Genomic DNA, 20,386 nt, shown 5'->3' with positions numbered 1-20,386 from the left:
TTATTCTTTCACTTCCTTGCCTTTGTTCTTTCCAGTAATCAACTTAACATTCCCATAGTCCCTTTTGAGCATGACAAAATAAATTGTATGAAATGTGCAAATGCTCTTACCTGGGATATTGATCCCTATCCCCCCCAGCCCCTAAGGTGAGGTGATGGGGACCTCTTCAATTACACATGACGGATGTCCCCCAGCCAGTGGGGACTCCCCAGGGAAAACTGGAGAGGAGCAGAGGCAGGTCAGTGGTGTCTGGGTTTTCCCAGTGTGCCCTTCTGCTCCTATGTCTGTGGAAATGAGCCTTTGCTCACAGAATGAGTAAGGTTGGAAGGGATAACAGTAGGGTCATCTGCTCCAACTTCCCTGAGAGCACATTGCACAGGAAATGACATATACCAATAAATGGTTTAGAGTAGAATTCATCACACTTAAATTTAGCCTTCTATAATCAAGTGTCCAATATAAACTGCCTTTCCAGTCAGTGTAAAAAAGAACTTCCACCTCTCAGCACCCCTCAGGTTGGGAGGGATTGCTCTCTGGAACTCCTGTGTGTACTGTAACTAGGAGCACTGGTTAAGTCTTCTTGCTTAGCTTTGAAATATCTAAAACAGGTTGAAAGTAATCCTAACTTTAGGAAGAGAAATGGTCTTCCTCATGGACTCCTAGCTCCATGGCAGGGCTCTGTGGGGCTCTGTGTAGGGTGATATATGGCAAGAAGAATGAAGAGAAGATGGCAGAAATAATAAAATGTCACAATTTTGTATCAAAAGTAAAAACTGTGTTATTTTTTGGTAAGCTAGACAGCCTGATGTTAACTGCATATGTATGTACACATCAATATGTTAAATACCAATACTGTTCTGTTACTTAAAGAAACACAGATTGTACTAGGACTGATATCTTCTGACAAGTGCTGAAGTACTTTTACATTCTATATATTTATAAAAGAAAAACTTTTCTAGCACAATAACAGTACATTCTTTCCAACATCATTGCAGATCTCATTTTCTTAACATGGAAACCAAAAGTTTGTCTTTAGGAAGCGTGTAACTCTCTTCTTATCAGGGTCAAACTCAAATTGCTTTCTTCCACTGAAGAAATAAAGGAAGTCTAGGAGAAAAAACAAAAACAACCAAACCCAGATGAATTATGGTATTGCAGATATAAAGCTTAGTACACTTTAACAACATCCTCAAAGAGTTCAAAGCAACCTTTGGATACAATTATGCTGCCAACAGCATGTACTCCCAGGTGTAACCTCTGCAAAACATGGCCCTGTAGCATGGAGACACACTCCACAGCAAACCAGCTGTGCACGTGCTCCATCCTTGATGAACCCTACAAGGTAACTCTACAAAAGGTGTATCCTGTGCATCTCTTCAGTTTAAAATATCTGTTTTTACACAGCAGCTGTACTGAACTCCCCAGGAGGCTGCATTTCCAGCCACATGAGGGTAGGTACTGCACAGATCAGAGTGTGGCACAGAGCACAGCAAGGTGTGAGTAGCTACTTGCTTGATGGGTGCTGCCAGATTCCATGCAGGGAAGGAGAGGTCCATCATGGGCTTACCACATCCACATTGCCCTCTTGGGAGTGAGGTCTCTCAGCACCACGTGTGAGACTCATTTAGGAGCAGGTAAGGTTTATTATGAAATAATTAACATCGATGGGTTTGGATGAGCAGCAGATGAGGGGCAAGGAAGCAACTGGGAAGCTGTGATATGTGGCAGTGTGAATGTATCCTTGAGTCTAGTCCAGCATTTCCATGTCTAAGTGACATTCACCCTCCTGCAGGGGAAGCTGGTGCTGATTGTTTTATGTCTGAGGGCCAGGCTGTGATAGGTACACCTGATGTTGATGAAATGCTGCTGTGTTGAGTGTTGATCTTCATGGTGTGATGTGCACATCAGCATGAATACAGATACACCTCTCCCTGAGAGCTGGCCTTTCCAGATGTGCAGCTGTCACCAAACGTGTACCATCACCATTTTTCAAGGGGTGTAAAGTGAAGCATGGGAATGTTATATGACTGCTTCAGGGTCTTGTTGGCCATCCTGTGGGTTCTGAGCAGCATGTAGAAATGCCTGTCTCTGCTCAAGCACTTTCAGCCCTATCACATTGAGCATTTCATACAGATTTTAGCAAGGATCGTTACTCACTTTCATGTTGAAAAACAGCATCAATCTTCCCGTTAATTCCTGGAAATGCATCTCTAATCAGCAATGACTTCCTATCCATAGACTGAATTCTTTTATCATAACTGAATAAAATATAAACAAACAGGACTCAGTGAAACCTGCAAAGAACTCATTATTAATTCCTCTCAGCTCATTATCTTCTACCTATCAACAGATAACAAAGTTCATTGAAGATTTTCAGTGTCATTTGGTAGTGTAGAAAGAGACACAATTTACCATAAATTAATCATTACTTTATTAGCTGCACTGAATGAATTACTTCTATTTACTCCACGTAAGAATACCTAATATTGGAACCATCACCATAAATCTGTTTGTTTGTTTTTTTTTCTATGAGATCATGCCTAAATAAGCAATAGATAATAGATCATAAAAGGATTTCTTTCATGTTATATCTCTGTAAGAAAGGTTTATCAGGAAAAATCTGGGCTTTTTCTGAAGTTATAAAGTATTTTAAGTCAATTTACTTGAGTTACTTACAGCAAGCTATTACAGTTTCGATGAAGTGCAGTTTATCTATCAGTGCTGGAACAAGAAGGCTTGTGAAAGCTTTTTCCTTCTGTTATTTGCTTAGCAGGAGATTTAATGATCAAATTCTTCATCATTCAAGTTACGAGAGTCTGACCTAAAATATGGAAGTCTGATCTTCTGCTTAAACTACAGATATGTGGCTGAATAATTACTCTAGAGTGATCTCTGTATATGCAATCATTTGGCTATTGTGGTGGAAGGAAAGAGAAGTTTTGTTCATCTAAAATAATTCAGATTATTTATTGCTTCCATGACAGGAGCACCTCCTTCGGCTATTAGAAATCTGTGTCCTGTAAGACAAACTTGAGCAGCAGGGATAGGATTGAAAAGGAAGAAATGATAACAATGCACAACAAATAATTATTTGGAGTACATGGCATTTATCAGCAACTTTGCGAAACTAACTGATAGTCACTGGAGAGTGGGTGACATTCTCCTTCTTACTCCACAGAAACATTTGATATGTGAATAGTGAACTTCTGCTTGATTTCCTGAGATGACTTGTGGAGCTGTACAATGACTTTCTAACCATGACAACGAAATGAAAGCAAACAAACAAATAAACAAATAAAACTATTAAATGAACTAAAAGGAAAATTAAAAGCACTGTTCCACCTCCTTTCAAATATTTTTCTTCAGCCAGTTGCGACACTGAAGGAGATCACCAAAACTGTCTGACTAATGCATCCTAAATCATGACAGGATATTGATCATGTGCTTATGTTTGCTTCTATTTAGAAAAGTAGCACAGGAAATATTACCTCCAAAATTTGTCTGCTATGAAGTAATATGTTTTCCCTTCAATTCCATTATGAAAAGCAGCATCAATTTTGGTAACATCTCTTGAGAAGCCTAGGGTGTAGAGTTTTTGGGGATATCCAGGAAGTATGGTATCTCCTCTCACAACCCAGAATTCATTCCCTATTAAGAAAAGTTGATAATAACATGTTCTGAGAATCTTCTTCTGGGAATGACACAGTCTTTTTAATGAAAGCTGATAGTTACTTGAAAATAATCAATGACCTTGAAAATAACTGAAAATAGTTCTAGAGTAAAAAAAAAAAAAAATGCAATCGTTCTCCACATTACTTTTTTTGAAAACTGAAATGTCAGTCTTTCTTCATACTAATGCTAATATCATTCTTAAATTCAATAGAAAATTTCACAGAAGAAAAGTAATGACATTTGTTTTGGCAAGGAAAATTTTCAATGTGGATATTAAAAAATAAGATTTTCTTTAACTTGGATGAAAATTTTATTATTTCTGTGATTGAAACACAACAGTTTATTCCACTAAATTCAAGATTGTGGAATCCTACAGAAAGAGCTTAAGTGTTTTTGAAGCCAGATGCAAACTCTCTAGGCTATTTGGGAAGACAACATGGGAAAGAAAAAGACAACACTTTACCTTTAAAAATGACCGTTTCATCTTTTTCAGGAATTTCATATGCAGCATCAACACCAGGTGGCAGCTGTGGCCAGAATGAAGATACCAACTCAAAATCAGCTGTTCTGACTGCTGGATGTTTGCGCCAAATGTACCTTGTGTAAATATAGAACAAGTTTTAAATAAAATTGGGTGTTCACACACACTAATGCATGAAACCACATCATGGCAACAGGGCAGTATTTATCTGATTAAACCCAGCTATGTACCAGAGCTAGTCACACTACATTCTCTATAAACTTAATGTAAAGATAGTTATTTCCATTGTTCTCTTCTTGATGAAGACATCTAAAATAGGTCAGATGAACAGTTTTGTCCAAATGTTTATTTTCCCTTATGCAGAAGAGGAGCTTCGAGAGACCTGTTTAACACAGCTGATGAGTGGTAAGACTTTGGTAACAAAAGCCCAATTTTCCTTTCCTTTTATTAGTAAACTAAATCCTCACTAGAGAGGGTATTTTGTCAGGGCTGTTAAGCCCTCAGGTCTCTCAAAGCAAGGACAGCAAAGAGGGTGTGAAGTGTCCCAGAGTTGGTGATGAGTTTTGCCAAAGCTGAACTCTCTCAGATGTTGAACATTTGGGAATTGCTTGCAGCCTAAAGTAAAAACAGCACTTGTTTGCAGAGGAGCCATTTCCCCCCAACCTACTGACAGCATCCCCTGTTCCAAAGGCCATCCTCCTCCTTATAGCTATCTCTCTTCATTTCTCCACCACCTTCTTTGTTTTTGTTTTCCATCTCTTCTCCTGATTCCTTGACTTGTTTCCTGTTGAAAATGGCTGATATTCTAATTAAAGTTATTTTTTTCTGCTGTGGGGAATAATTTAAAAACGGACACTCAGGTATTTTACTTTCAGAAGCTCACTTACTTGTCTTTAAAGAACATTATTTCTCCACGGAAAGTGGTGACAGCGTCAAATGTTAAATTGGAGCTGCAGCTGTTTGGCAGTGCAGGATCTTTTGACTCAGTTGGGTCTTTTATCTCCGTAGATTCCCTTTGATCATTGTTTGTGTTAGGAGATGGTCCTAAAAGAAGCAGTTTATGGAAGAAATTATAGTGTGAACTCATTGAGGCATATCCAGTACACAAAAATGTCATTGAAAAATATCCAAAGTCTTTGAAATTGCAAGCAGTAGTAGATGAAAAATTCTGAATTACCATAGAGGTACTGTATGCCAGTAATATCATCCTGATGAAGGAGTACTGAAGGGTCAAATTTCCTGTAAACTGGATACATCAGAGCATTGGGGTCTTTGGAATGGGAAAGACCCAGTGAATGGCCAAACTCATGGGCAGCAACGTAAAACAGGTTCGTGCCTGAAAACATCAAACAAAACACATAATAGGAGAACTGTGTCTTTTTATTTGTCCTGAATAACATGAAAGGCGTAAGGTAGGTCAGAAGCTTCCAGAACAGCTTGCCCAAGCAAATGAACTTCTTGTGGGAAATTCATTTGGAGATGAAATTATGATCAGAAGTAAAAATAATGGAGTCATTATAGCAGAGTACAAGGAAATAGTCCGTAGGTCCTGTAGAATTTAGTGTGGAAGAAGTACCCTGGGCCAGTGAGGTAACTGTGCAGGAAGAGGTTTGGGGAGTGGGAAGAAGTGAGGCCCCCTTACAAATAAAGCTCTTGGCAGTGCATGGCAGAAGCTGAGCTGGGGCCTTAATTTCTTAAACCAGAGGCTCAGAGGCTTTTCGTAGCTATGCAAACCATAGCTCCTTGAAATCAGTGACAATTTAAACACTTCTTAAGGAAGAGAGGAGACAGACACTGCACAATTGAGTCCATGTGAAACTTGCTTCAGGAAGGGCATGGAGAAGGAGAACTTAATTACCTACCCTCTGTGCTTTTGGTCCACGTTTCATCCTCATCAAAGTGAGCATCTCCACCCAATTCCTTGCCAGGTGCATAGGCATGGGCAAGAGAGCCTCCTGGGCCATCAAAGGGGATGAAGTCATTGTGACCTGAGGAGCAAACCCCAAATACAGCTGACTGGGGGTTCACACACATTGAGCAGCACAGAGCAGGTATAGATCCAGTGAACTACCAGCAGCTCCCTAAATTTTCTTTCTCCTTCTCTTCATCTGCCTCTATGCCCTGCCCCAAAGTCTGTCAAGAGTTGTAACCATAGCACCTAGAGCAAGAACTGTATTTTTCTGTCTGCTTGTTCAACTGGACATTGATCTCCACATGAGCTGTGTATGGGAGAAATCATTCCAGGTCAACTGCTCCATATAGGCAGTAACTTGTAATGGTCACATAGAGATTTACCTCTGGCTGCAAAGGAGATCAGTATATCTGCATCACCTCTGTCCTTCTTGATGAATCTCAGCGGGGTCACACTGCTCCAGACACTTAAAGCTTTCTTGATGGCTGCATTGACATCTGCTGGCCGCAGGTCAGGTGTGTAGTTCACTATCCTTCAAAATGCAGGAGAGAACAAGTTGTGTTGTTACTACTCACCCTGTACTTCACACTGTCTTGACATGAAGAATTCCATTGTGATTACCTGTATGTCAGGACTTGCTTTGTCCATTTTGGCTCTCCTGCAAAGGTGGAGAACCCAGCTACATCAGGGAATCCACAGCGCTGTTTCTGTACCAAGTCCAGAGTGCCAGAATCCAGTTTCCCTGTCACCTCCAGCCCGAAGAATTCCTGCATTTCTTTTAGCTTTTGGGTCATTGCATTATGATTTTTCCAAACAAAAGGTCCCCCATCTTTCTTAAAGCCATAATAATTTTCCAGGTACTTCTAATGGAAAAAAAACCAAACAAACCCAAAACTTAGAAAAATCAATGATGTTTGCTTTTTAAGCTTATAAGATATTAAACTAACATGAGTCAGGCAAGTGCCTTTGTTACTTTTCTTTCTGTTCTAGGGCAGCATGGATAATAGTTTGTTAAAGCCTGTATGAATATATCTCTCCTAATGGTAGCTTTTTACATTGTATTATCACTATATTGTATTATCACTAATATTTTTTAGTTATCAAAATACATTTAAAATTAGCATTTGTTTAAAATATTATTTTCTGATAATGTGCCCTTCACTTACCCTTCCCCCCAAGGTTACCTAGAGTTCTTTAGAGGAAATAATTGGAAATACATAAATAAATTTGAAAACCGAATATGAAATTTCAGTAGTTATATCCTCTTTTCCCACAATTTAGACAGTAATATTTCAGAAAAATATACTACACTTACTTCATGAAGAGTTATATTTCATAATATCAAAAGTCACATAAATAACCACATTTCCACCTGAACTACAAACCCACCCTAGATGGACTCAGGAGTTTAATTATTTGTAGAATTAACACAGAGTGAATGCATCACTGGATTTAATTCATCTCTAACAAAAAGTAAAATAAGATGGTGCTTAAGTAGCCTTTGTCATCACACATCCATTTTGAGAAATATTCAATCAGTTATTTATTCTACTTGCTCTTTGGCTGCTCTATTCTAGTTACACAGACTGCCATGGGTGCTCAACAGTAGCCAAACCTCTCCCCAGAGCTCTACCTTCCTCACCTGGATAAGCTGCATGCCTTCTTCCTTTGTCTGCCTTGTATTTGCAGGAAAAGCACAAGAAAGTGCTGCACATAATAATAGGAGAAATGGGAGATTTCCCATTCTCATTCCCATTGGCCTTTATAGAAGTCTTTTTGTAGTCTGTCACACACTTGCTTCACCTTTATATAGTATTTTTTTGCTTTATAAAGCTTTCCAATCCCTGACTCATTGATTCTCACAATGTCTAGTTAGCAACAGAACATGCAAAACAAGAGTTTTACCATAAAACAGATCAGTGCTGTCTTTCATCCAGCTCCACCCTTGTGCAGGTTTTGCAACATGGAAATATGATTAATGAGAAGATAATAGACCTGTAGTTCTTTTTAATGAGCTTATTAACCTTTTAATTGTTAAAATGTAGTCTTACTCTCCAAAACTTAAAGCTTTCCATTCAAAGATAATATTAGTTTCAGAATGGTTGTTGAAGTGCCTAAAGGGATAAAAATTCCCAGAATGTTACAGGACTGTAGACTACAAACAGAAAAATAATTTTCTAGGGTTATTTTTTTTTTCCAGGGGGGTTTACTTTTTTTTTTTTTTTTGGCTATTATGGTGCCACCATCTTTCCTTTTGGCAGAGTCCTGTCACTGCTATAACTCCTTGCTTGATAAAGCAACGCATTGTTTATGCAGTTTTTTCAAAACAGTTTGCCCTTGGATGAAATGAATTTTTTTCTGCAGGAAAATGTGAAATTAACACAAATAAATGAAAGCCCTTTTCCAAGTGTATATAAAAATTATAAAAATTGAGTCAATATGTTTCATGCTACTTTTATTCAGTAGTTTTTCTACTGTTCTCAGAGAATTGCCCAAAGACTTTATTTCACATTCTCCTTCTTTGATACTCACTATAAGGTTTTAAAAAGCACTGAAGTTTTTTGGATCAAACTCTTTGATGCTGTCCTTGACAGAGAGAGTTTCCTCTGTTTTCCATTTCTGCCATTGGTGGTAAAAACTGCTGAGACTCAATACCAGGCCCACTCTAGATTTTGTGCACTTCTCTTCCATACCCAACCACACCCTCCATGCACTACCAAAAATGAGGACAAAGCAGTGGGGATGGGAGTCCTGAAGAGAGATATCTACTGCCATTGAAGACAGTCTTACATATCTGAGACTTCTTTGTGGGGCTGACACATTTTGGGTAAGCCTGCAGCACTGAGGAGCAGGTGAGACTTTGAATATGCAGACAGATAAACTACCTTCCACAGAGCTGCCAGGATAATAGAGATGTGAAAGGAGAATTTATAAATATATTGTACACTTGTGGCATTTGCTGAAATTATTTCCTGCTGAAGAGCACCGTGTTGGATCCCCAGAGCACAGCATGCCTGTGGCTCATCCACAGGGAGGACATGAGGGGTGCTAGGACTGGGCAGCTGGAACAGCAAGGCAAGGTTGGTGGGACTCCACAAGGGTTATCTGGTCACTGAGGACTGAATTCCCACCCTAAGAGCAGACATCTACCTGAGACACTTCCTTTAGGGAGAAAACCCCTCCCTAGTCCTGGAAGGAGATGGACAGAGAATGACCCAGAAATAGACCAGCTGAGCCAAGGGGAAGCAATCCCCTGAGGGAGCTTTTGGTAACAACTCCAATGTGAGGTGTACCACAGTGAGTGAGATGAATCCAAAAATTGGCACAGACTTCTCCTGTGCAGTTTACACACCAACAGTACCTCTCTGCAGAAATAGCTTCTGGTACTTACAGCCTCCTACAGTCTTCCAACTCTTTTTTCTCTTCCCTCAGTGTCTCCATGTGTACTAGAAGGAAAAAGTAACTCTCCAGACTATAGGTCTTAAATTTTCATCACTCATCTTTCTCTCTAATGAGAGGCCTGCTAAAAGGCATCAAAACAATCTAGGAAAATATTAATGAAATTTATATAGTTTGCTGATTATCAGCTTTCTCAAGTACATACTTTTGCTGCTCTGCCAACCTCTTTCTCGCTTTTCTTGATACTATTCCCCATTTCTCTCAAGAGATCAATTACCTAGAATATGCTTTATAAAGAAAATTCCATTATCACAGGGCCCTTCTTTGATGTTCTTTGAGGTGACTTTATCCAGAAGTAACACAATATATAATGTCAATCTCTGGTTTTAGCTTTAAGAAGTCAGTGTGGAAATTACTATGTTCTCCTTTTTACAACCTTTAAAATTGTCTGGGTAAACTCCTAGGATTCCCCTTATCTCTTCCTCTTCTGTAATTTATCTTCTGCTTTGGATATATTCTCATAGCCCCACCCTAAGACATATAGCACAAGACATATAACATAAAACATAAAACATATAACATACAACACAATATATTTATTATTTTATTAATATTATTATTATTATTAACCTTAACACAAAGGTTACTGCTAATTCACAGTTTATATATTTTAAAACAAATGAATTATGTAGTACAGAGAAAAGAAAAATAACATCTCATAGAACCTCAATAGGATGAAATTAAGTTGGCTTGTTGTGCAAAGCCAAGGGCTTAATTACTCATAGCTTGAAACCTCTTTTCTCTGCTGCCTCAGTGTCCTGGCCAGGCTGAAATCTGGTAGCAGTGTGGGACCCTTGGCCAAAACTGAGAGAGAAGGTCTGTGCAGGGGAAACTTCTGAGCTGTAAAACTGCAACTTCAGCCTGTGCTGTCGTGAACATTGCTTAACTCAGTGCCTTTGGCACCTCCTTCCTGGCTGTGCTGCAAACCCTCAGACCTGGCAGCACAAACCTAGCCTCAAAAATATCTTATTGCTGACAAAGATGAGTGTGTGACCTACTTCTGGCTTTTATATAACAGTTGTGGGTCTCCAGTATGGTAATGCTGATTTCCTGGCAGCATTCGGTGTTCCAGTTCTCGTCAGCTTGCTCACAGGTCACCCTTGCTTTCTGTCAGTGAAATTATTAAGGGACTTTTTCCTGAGATTTCATGTGCAAGGGATTGGTTCTAGGTCAACTGTTGTGCTATCAAGAATTTTAGATGCAACAGGTTATATTTTGTGACTAATTTGCATGCCTGCTCTTGGATTCAGAGGAAAGCTCCTATTCATACAGGACGAGTACTTGAAATTACATTTATGGATAAATTTCCCCTGCTGGCAACCAAGAGGCCTTTAATTCCAGCAATAATTTATGAGTTATAACAAAATCATGGTTACAAGAAACCTTCTCTTGTTCACTGAGTATAGACAGGCAGCTCCAGAATTCCTGATTCCAAAGTTTCCAACGTCATCCGAGCTACATCTTTCATTTGCCAGGAATTTCATGGCTTTTCCCAAAATGAAAGTAGTGTTGTTTCATTTCAAAATTTAAGACATTAACAAAACAGAAATACAGATAGAAATTCCATGATTAACACATCTCACTATTCCCCTCGCCTATGTGAAATCCATGGCATGTTGTCATCCGTTTCTGCTCCAGGCTGCCCATGTTACATTATTATTCACAGCTAAGTAAATATCACTCATTTTTCAGATATTGTGAGTTTGAGCTATTTAATACCCAAAGGTGGAGGGACTATTTTAATTTTGCTGTTTCCTGGACATCATAACTAAAAAAGTAGTACAAACCTTATGCAGGAGAAATACTTTAATCTAATGTGAGTCATTGTAAACATCAACAGTGTTCTGCTTTACTGTTGCTGAAATGTTCCTTTTGGTTCCTCCTTAACCACTTTCAAATCTCAGACAGCAACCAGAGCCTAAAGGCCTGATTTCTGAAAGTAGCCTTCACATACAAGAAGGCATCTATTTAGGATATCAGCTTATGTAGGCATTTTTAAAAACAAGGGGAATAAACTCCATTACTTATGTACAAACAGTACTCACAAGCACCCTGCCTAAGCCTGAAGGCATCTGAAGTCCTTGGACTGAAGTTTGTTCAGGATAGGCTATGTACAGAGCAAGAGCTATTGAGAAAGACACTGGGAGATGTTGGGGCAACACCAGTTTTCCTGTGTCTCTGCCCTGCCTGGACTGCTGCCAGGTGAGCTCAGCCACTTTTCAGGGCATGACTTCACCGTGGTGAACCACTGCCCTTGTGGCAATGCTGAGCTGTTGTGTCCCTACTTGACACAACAGTAGGGACTGTTGTTAAAGCTAAAAGCAACTTTTGAGACAAGGCCTGATTTGTAACATAAGTTGGTTTTAAACCTGGCTTTAGAGAGATACTTTGAGCATATCTAGCATGGCACAAAATATGCATGAGGAGAAGATGGCAGAGATGAGTTATTCTAAGATCATAAAATCATAGAATTGTTGGGGTAGAAAGGACCTTAAGAGTAACTTCATTCCAGCCCAGTAACTTCATTCCAGACCACCAGTGACAGGCTGGGATACCTTCCCCTAGACTAAGTTGCTCAAAGCTCCATCCAACCCAGCATCGTCTCTGCTGCTTTTTCTTTGGTCTTGTCTCTGAGCACAGTGGGAAGGTGGGCCTGTGGGTGCACTGGGAGACACATGGCTTCCTCCACCCCTGATGGATGGGGCGAGAGGTGTCCCTGTATGTCTTTGATCAGATGTCTGAGGCAACAGCCATGTGCAGAAAACCAGAAACAAATCTTACCTCTGCCAAATGGGTTTTAGCTGTGGTAGCTGGAATGGTGTCCTTGTCAGCCATTCCCACCCTCTCTTTCTGCCTTTGCCAATTCTGCTAGAGGAACAGCAACAGCGAGTTTGTGCAATCGCATCATCAGAGCTGTGTTGTAAGAGATGGGATCAAATCCCTTTAAAGAGAGGATGGACTATTGCCAAGCTGTCTTTAAGCTCAAGTTTAAATTTTAAATTCACTGAGCTATTGCCCTCTGAGAGGGATGCAGAAAAGGAGCATGGAGGAAGTAGGTATGCTTTTCTGACTCTCACCACTCCTCCTCTGGAGGATTCATCTGAGGTAGTTACATAAAAACCCTTGGCTTTTTTCTCTTATCATTTTGGCTTATTTGCACTGGGAAGTGGTTTTTGTTTCTGATTTGTTGTCAAGCATTGTGAGGTGGACTGTCAGCCCTGACTCCTTTTGCATGGCATATGGTTACAGCTCAGGAGGGCTAATCCACTGACTCCCTGTGACCCTGTAGTCATATCTGCATCACTTCCCACCCTGCCTGCATGCTACCTCCATCCCCAAACTGGACACTTACCCTTCTCTCTGGTTGCTCATGTCCTGCTGTACCAATGACTCCACTGAAACCACCCTCAGGGGCAGTGGTGCACTGGTCCTCTCAGCCCACTACCATGTCTCAAACTCTACCTTGACCCCTCTGTCCCTGTGCCAGGGGTCATGGCATGTGAGGCCATAGACTCCAGCCTCTGCCTTCACACACTCTTGTGTAGGATCTCCTCTTCCCTTTTATGCCTCCCCCACATTGTCCCTGAGTATCTTGTTTCCCTCCTTTGTCACCTGGGTACTTTCTAACTGCCTGCAAGGACTGCACCTCTACTTCTCTTTAGCTTTCCCCCCACGGTCACTGAGCTCTGCTAAAAATGCTGTTGAGTCCTGGTGCCATTCAGGCCTGTGTGTAGTTGCAGCAGATGTGTTGTCTCCAGTGGATTGAATCAGAACACAAGAATTGCTAAACTCAAGCAAAATACTTTATTACTCAAAAACAACTTGATTAATAAATAGTTGGAGAACAAAATAAATTAAAACTGTACATTAGGTTTTACATTTTAAGGTTTTAAATTAGAAATGCCAAAGGCCATCATTACAGACTCAGATGCACAGGAACAGCTGAATGACACTGTTTAAAATCAAGAAATATGAAAAACTTTCTGGTACAAATATATTCTTGCACCATCACTTAATAGTTCTAGCAATTAAACCAGCTGTTGCTTTTCAGTATACGGATGAGTTTCCTCCTCTTGATGTCAACCTCATACTGGTTCGATCCATGGAAAAAGTAGAAATATCCTAGAATTAGAAAAAAAAAAAAGACAAATTAATATTGTAATTTTATATACCTATGGTTACATGCTCACAATTTCCTTGTGTGAGTTAAAACAAAACAAAACAAAACAAAACAGAACAAAAAAAACCAAACAACCCCCCCCCCTCCCCAAATTTAATATATGTATTGAAACATAATTTTTTGGCTTTGGTAGGTGGTCTTTGGGGTTTTTTAAAATTGCATTTTAATTAATGTACCGTTTTTCTGAAGGGCAGCATCAATTGGATAGGCAATCCCGTGGAAGTCAGCAGCTATTTTTCTTGGATAGCCTCTTTCCATTGATTGGGTATTTTCATTGAAACTAAATAAAGAAATTGCATGGAAGCAGAGAATAAGCATATGATATTCAATGTTGAAACCAGATTGATTTTTTACAAAATATGCCTGCTCTCAGTTGAAAATCCAGCACCTGCAATCTGTGATCTCATAGAGTTGTATAAATCATGGCTGTGTGAATATTTACATCTTTAGTAGCCTAGGTAAGTCTGTTTTCAGAATATCAAATTAGAACATTTACTTTCATTCCCTGAGACTGACAACAAGGTTGAATGGGGCTCATACTGAGTAAAAATCTTAAATAATTATTCAAACATAATTATTTTAATTTTACAGCAAAGAATGTATGAAGTGGCCCTGTAAGAGAAATGCAAACTTCAGGTGTAATAACACTCTTTCAAGATTGTATTAAGGGCTAATTATTAGGCTAAGATAACTGCTTAGCTGAACTGTTTCTTATGAAGTAAATATGTTTAATATTAAATTCTAATATTAAATTAATTTAAATATTAATTTTAATAGTAAAGTATTTTAATCTCCTTCTATAACTTTCTTGATTTATCATTTATAAATTTCACAGAGCACTTCTGCTTTTTAGTATCTACTGAATGAATACCTGACGATGACAAAGTCTACTCAATTTATATTTTTAGACAAACTTTAATATATTATATTGTTATATTAGCTCACACTGCTTCTTAATGAATAGACAGAACTCATTTGCCCCTTAATCACAACCTGGTAAGAGTTAGTGAACACTCAGGTGTAACAGACTTTTTTAATGAAAAGATCTGAGTAACTGAGTTTCAGCTTTTAGCGACTGCGAAGGCTGACAAAAAGAGGATGTGAACTTCCTGTACAAATATTCATATCACTTGATTAAAAAAGCTGTTTTGATAATCTATTGCACAGAAGAGAGAAGAGAGAAGAACCTTACCTCCAGTACTTGTTGCCGACAAAGAAATAGGTCCTCCTGGTACTTTGGTCATGAACGGCTGCATCAATTTTCCTGACACTCATGGGGAAGCCCAGGTTGTGAATGGGCCTGGGGAACCCTGACTGTATCTGGTAGCCACTGACAGCCCAGTACTGGTCATCTACAAGAAAACAGAAAAAATTGTAAGTATTCTTGAGGAGTCTGATCTCCTTTTTGTCAAAGCCCTAGAGCTTTCTGTGTAGTAAATGCCACCAAACAGCATAGATGTCCACCTGAAAACATTACCCACTTAGGGTGCACAGAAGTTTGACTATCTCACAGCTGTTGGATTTTTTATTTTTTATAGTCATTAAGAGTATTATATACTCAATAATTAAAAGTCAATATATTTTTAGGTGTGTTTGTCATCTTTAAAAATATATTTAGTTAATGTAATGTAGCAATTAATTTTGCCTCAGCTAGGGTCTTCCCTCTCAGTGACCAAAGGAAGTCTGTGCAGGACCATTGTGAAGCAGCATTAGTTAATGGCAATAACATAATTTGCAAAATTTAAATGGATTTAAATATTAAGAATATCCTCTATTAGTGGTAGAACTACTATTAGAGTTAAAATGAATATTAGCCTAATATTCCTTCCATTATGATTAAATGACGTTAGCAGTATTGCTATAAATTCATGTATGCATAAAAAACCAATGGAGATGTAAGAGAAGTACCTTTAAAAAATAGTACTCGATCCCTCTTGTCAACTTCGTATGCAGCATCAAAGCCAGCTATCAGTGACGGCCAGAAGGAGGAGATGGTGTCGTGCTCAATTGCTGAGAAATATGGACTTTTGCGCCAGATATAGCTGATAGAAACAAAACCAGCAGTGCTTCATTGTCTGTACTTCATGAGGAGATCAAGGGCCCATAAATGTACTTTAAATCCTATTGTCTGGATGCTGGAACCAGTGCTCCCTATGAGGCAGAGATACTACCCCTTTTGGGATGCAGCCCTTCACTCTGTCCTGCTGAACCTGGCCTGCTGTTTGCTCTCCCCAGTCTGGATGTGCCCAGCCAAAAACTCACTACAGCACAGTGTCAGAGTGTGCCCCAAACGAAGACACTCTACATCAGCAGGGGCTCTCCCTAGACAGTATTGGGCAGTTGGTCAAGCTCAGAATCCTAGGTCAGAGTGACACTAAAAGTCACCAGTGACATTTTCCACAGCTCCCTGGCCCATACACAGGATGCTGTGATGAGGAGAGTGCTGCATGTGAAGAAGCTAGAGGCTGAGGAGAGACACTGGAGTTATTCAGTCTTGCACAATTTTAGTAGACATGGATGATGATGTATGATGAATTAAAACATTATACTCACTTACCAGTAAACCACGTTACTCACCCAGCCCAGGTGGGCTAGTAAAATTTTTCAAAGTTGCCTTAACACTCACAGAAAGAAATATTTTCCTTTGGAACCAAGAGAGGATAAATTCCTTGAACTGAACTTTATGCTTTGCCTTTGTGAGTCTCACAAAAAGACGTTGCTAGAAATAAAAGCACTCACCTGCCTTTGAAGAACAGTGTTTCCCCACGGAGAGTAGTGATAGCATCAAAACTCAGATGAGGGTCACAGTCATTTGGTCTTTGGGGTGGCTTGGAGGGTGTCATTTCTGTTGGTTCTTCCCTGGGAGGCATTGGAGTTGGTGTTTCTGCAGGTACCATTTCAGTTGGTTCTTGGGGGGGGAAAATTTTTGTTGGAAGCGCATCAGATTTCTTGGGAGGTCCTTTGGAAAATACAAAAGTGTCGAATTGGAAGGTGGATCAAAGCAGTTCATGTCATAGCATTTCAGGCTGTACCCTGTGAAGCCAAATGCATAGGTAGCTGTGCACATAACCACCCTTTTGTGGAAGATAAGAGGGTTTAATGCTACCGACCTGGCTTGTTCCTCTGGTATCATTGGGGAAAGGCTCTTGGGTTTTTTGACTAACTGGAATGAATACAGTCTACAGATTCCATTTTGCAGTGTAGACTGTTAGCCACAAAAACCTCAAGAGATTTGCCCAAAAATAATAACCAGAAATTAAACCTCAGTATCTTTCTTGTAGTAGGGAGTTCAGTACGTCTTATCTGTTGGGTAAAATTGATTATAAATTGTTATCCATCATTCACCAAAAAATTATGCTTCTTGCTTACCATAGAGGGCTTGAATGCCATCAATGTCATCCTGATGAAGTTGGTAGTTCCTCGTATCCACAGGCATGTATGTAGGATACATCAAAGCACCAAAAACGTTGGAATGACTGAGACCCAGCGAGTGGCCCAGCTCATGAGCAGCAACAAGAAATAAGTTGTATCCTAAAAAGATCCAGCACAAAGAACAAAAGCTAAATACATTTTTTTACATGACAGCGGGTTACAGGCACCATTCTCTCATGTGAGATGCATCATTCATGGTCTTAAAAAATGGCAAAATCTAACTATGCCCAAGCAAGAGCCCTTTGGTCTCCTGGAGAAGAAATGAGTTTTGAATTATGGGCATTGATTTCTCACTGGAAAATCACTCTGGGAACAGTTTTTGCCTATGTTGCAGAAATTTTCCAATTCCAATAAAGAATCGAGGTTTCTTTAATATTAATAGCAATTAATATTAGTCATCTGATCAGATTTTGGGACTAGTAAATGGCATAGAATTTGCCTGGTAACTACCTCACAAAACCAGTAACATGTAACATAATCCCTGGACACTGCTGGAAACCAGAACATTTCACTGTTATATTTAATTTTATTCACCAATAAATTCAAAGTTTTTTCCCTTCTAGAAGTTAAAGATGAGCATCACTTTAAATCAGAAAAAACCCCTAACCCAAGCAAAAAAGCAAGCAACCAACCCACCAACCAAATGTGAGAGTTTATATTGTGACTTTTAAGGTCATTATCCAAGGGTGAAAATTCCCTGTCTTTTGATGTCATGATTACCCAGCATTGCTATTCCATGCTAACTTAATTTCCTTCACTCTAGCTGTACTTACAGTCTGCATTAACTTCAAGGGACTGTTGTGACTGTATCCCAGATGAAAATATGCAGAACTGTTTTACTAAATTATGCTGACATTTTACATCTCAGTAAATATTGGAACTACTGCCCCAGCATATGTGACTTTACAACATCTTGAAGACAACACTTTCTAATAAAATAACAGTCAACACAATATTTAAGCTTGCCTACCACTATAGGTAGTAAATTTGGTCCAGTTTTCATCTTCATCAAAATGGGCATCTCCTCCTATCCCATTGCCAGGGGCGTAGGCATGAGCCAGAGTTCCTCCTGGACCATCAAAGGAATAGAAGTCACCATGAACTAAACATAAGGGGGAAAAAATGAACACTTTTCATTATCTTGGTAAGAAAAAGGGACAAATACTATGATTCCCTGGCAATAGAGTCTCCTTACATCCAGCTGCAAAGGAAATCATTATATCTGCTTGACCTCCGTAGACCCTGGTGAACCTCAGAGGAGTGACACTGCTCCAGAGCTGGAAGGCTCTTGCAATTGCTTCATCAACATCATCTTGCAGCATGTCTGGAGTGTAGTTCAAAATCCTATGAATTAAAGACAAAAGTAATTAGAAGCAAACAGATCACATGTGACTGGGATACATGGTCTCAAGGTCAAATATTTTATTCAGTTGATACAATTATTTATATGTCTCAAGTGGTTTATTTTCAATATATTTTTATTACATAACAGATGAAGATTTCACATTTTTCTTTAATGTCTTTCAGAAACCCTAACGTATATATTCAGTTGTACTCCTTCTATCCACTGAGTATATTATTTTATAGGCTATTAGTTAACTAATGTAAACTCCAATTTTGGTATTCCCATCACTATTTGGAAGCCAGAATAGCGCCCACATTCTTATCCCTTTCATCCTGAATGCAGCTTTTGTATGGAGAAGCACAGAAATAAATAGTAGAGAACCTGTAGACATTACATCTGCTTAGCATTCACAAAGCTTCCCAGTGGTGTAGAGAACGACATGCTCTAATGTATGTTACCTATAGGTCACATCTTCTTTTTTCCACGTGGGGCTGTGTGGGAAGGTGCTGTATGAGCGGACATCTGGTACTCCACATCTAGGCTGCTTCATCATGTCCAGCGTCTTCTCATTCAGCTCCCCAGTCACCTCCAGCCCAAAGAATGACTGCATCTCTCGTATTTTGTCAGCCATGTGGCTGAAGTCCTTTGCTTTAAACAGAGAATGTTTCTCTTCTTTAAAATCATAGAAATTTTCAAGGTATTTCTGACAGGGAAGAAAAAGCAACAGTTTAGAATATAAAACTTTCTTTTCAAATGCAGAGATCTGGTTATAAAATATTCTACATTGCTAATATATCACTATGTTCATTTTCTCAATAAATTCTTTCATCAGTTCTATCTGTAGTCCTTACCTTAGCAAACTGCATATCTTCTTTTTCCTTTTCTGGAGCCACTGGAAAAGCAGAGGAGGATATAACATATAATAACTCAAGGAAAAGAAGGATCTTTGTCTTCATCTTTGTCTCCCTGTCCTACCAACTCTTGCTAGAAGACCTCTCAATCTCTTTTTCCTCTGTCTAAGACTCACCAGTGTTCCACTATTTATATCAGTGCTGTGCTTGCTAAAGTCAATAATGGTATGACTCAGCTTATAACATCCTCTGATTTTCCACAGAAACAGAAAAAACAAATTTGGATTTAGAAGCAAGCAAACACATGACAGTTTACCTTGCCCAAAACCCCCTGATTTTGCAATCATATTATCGGACAGTATGTTGTTTTTTTCTTCATTCCTAAAGTGGGCTAGACAAAAACTACCCCATTTTTCAGAGGTGCTGAAGTGACCTGGCTCTGTGAGGGTCAACAATCTGTAATTCTTCACTGTACTTGAGAAGGGACCTCCAGAAACTGCCTTCAGTTTCCTCAATGTGGCTTGCATGCAGGACCTCAGCATGCCAGGAAAGAACCCCTTCGTTTAGACTGTCCTGTACCTGATAATTTTAGTGACATAGCCAATTATACAAAAAACTAGTTTCTCCTTTCTTGAACCTGACAGCCCAGAATTGTTACTGAATCATTTTTTGTGCTGCTACCTGGCCCATGTAATCATGGATCTATGGCCTCATCCCCTTTCTCCCTCACACCACATAGTAAAAAGTCTCAATAGAGCACCCCAGATCATGTATCCTGGTCTGCATGGCCTATTAGCCAAGGGTGGTTTCACAGCTAAAGAAAAAATGGCAGAAATTGCCCTACAGAACTACAGGCATCTTAGGGATAAAGGGTTTTCAGCAGAATCTTTTAATAAACTTCTCCAATATCAGATGGAAGGTGATGAGGATTTGTGCCATAGATTCAAAGTTTCCCAATTTGACGGAAATCCTGCTTTCAGTTCCCGTGTCCTTTTCTGAACATGGTGAGCTTCAGTTCGTGGAAGGATTACAGAACCACTGTCACTCAATGTCT

The 20,386-nt window shown here is 39.3% G+C and overlaps 2 protein-coding genes across 2 annotated transcripts; both read right to left on the bottom strand.

Moving 5' to 3' along the window:
* Positions 1 to 1,006: 1,006 nt before the first annotated feature.
* Positions 1,007 to 7,815, bottom strand: LOC310923920 (stromelysin-1-like; the record flags this gene model as incomplete). The annotated part of the gene is made up of 10 exons (XM_083884805.1): positions 1,007 to 1,107; positions 2,158 to 2,258; positions 3,489 to 3,648; positions 4,136 to 4,269; positions 5,041 to 5,197; positions 5,331 to 5,489; positions 6,016 to 6,141; positions 6,449 to 6,597; positions 6,687 to 6,928; positions 7,708 to 7,815. 10 exons carry the CDS (start codon positions 7,813 to 7,815, stop codon positions 1,007 to 1,009), a joined length of 1,437 nt encoding a protein of 478 aa, XP_083740931.1.
* Positions 7,816 to 13,425: 5,610 nt separating this feature from the next.
* LOC310923919 (stromelysin-1-like) lies at positions 13,426 to 19,437 on the bottom strand (the record flags this gene model as incomplete). Its single annotated transcript, XM_083884804.1, has 10 exons — positions 13,426 to 13,646; positions 13,881 to 13,984; positions 14,897 to 15,056; positions 15,613 to 15,746; positions 16,444 to 16,663; positions 17,074 to 17,235; positions 18,107 to 18,238; positions 18,332 to 18,480; positions 18,940 to 19,184; positions 19,333 to 19,437. The coding sequence occupies 10 exons, from the start codon at positions 19,435 to 19,437 to the stop codon at positions 13,546 to 13,548; spliced, it is 1,512 nt and encodes a 503-aa protein (XP_083740930.1). The 3' UTR covers positions 13,426 to 13,545.
* Positions 19,438 to 20,386: the final 949 nt, after the last annotated feature.

Source organism: Zosterops lateralis, assembly GCF_965231275.1.
Source record: "Zosterops lateralis genome assembly, chromosome: 2".
NCBI lineage: Eukaryota > Metazoa > Chordata > Aves > Passeriformes > Zosteropidae > Zosterops > Zosterops lateralis.
Note: the sequence above shows the minus strand (reverse complement) of the source record. Positions and strands in the feature narration are given on the sequence as shown.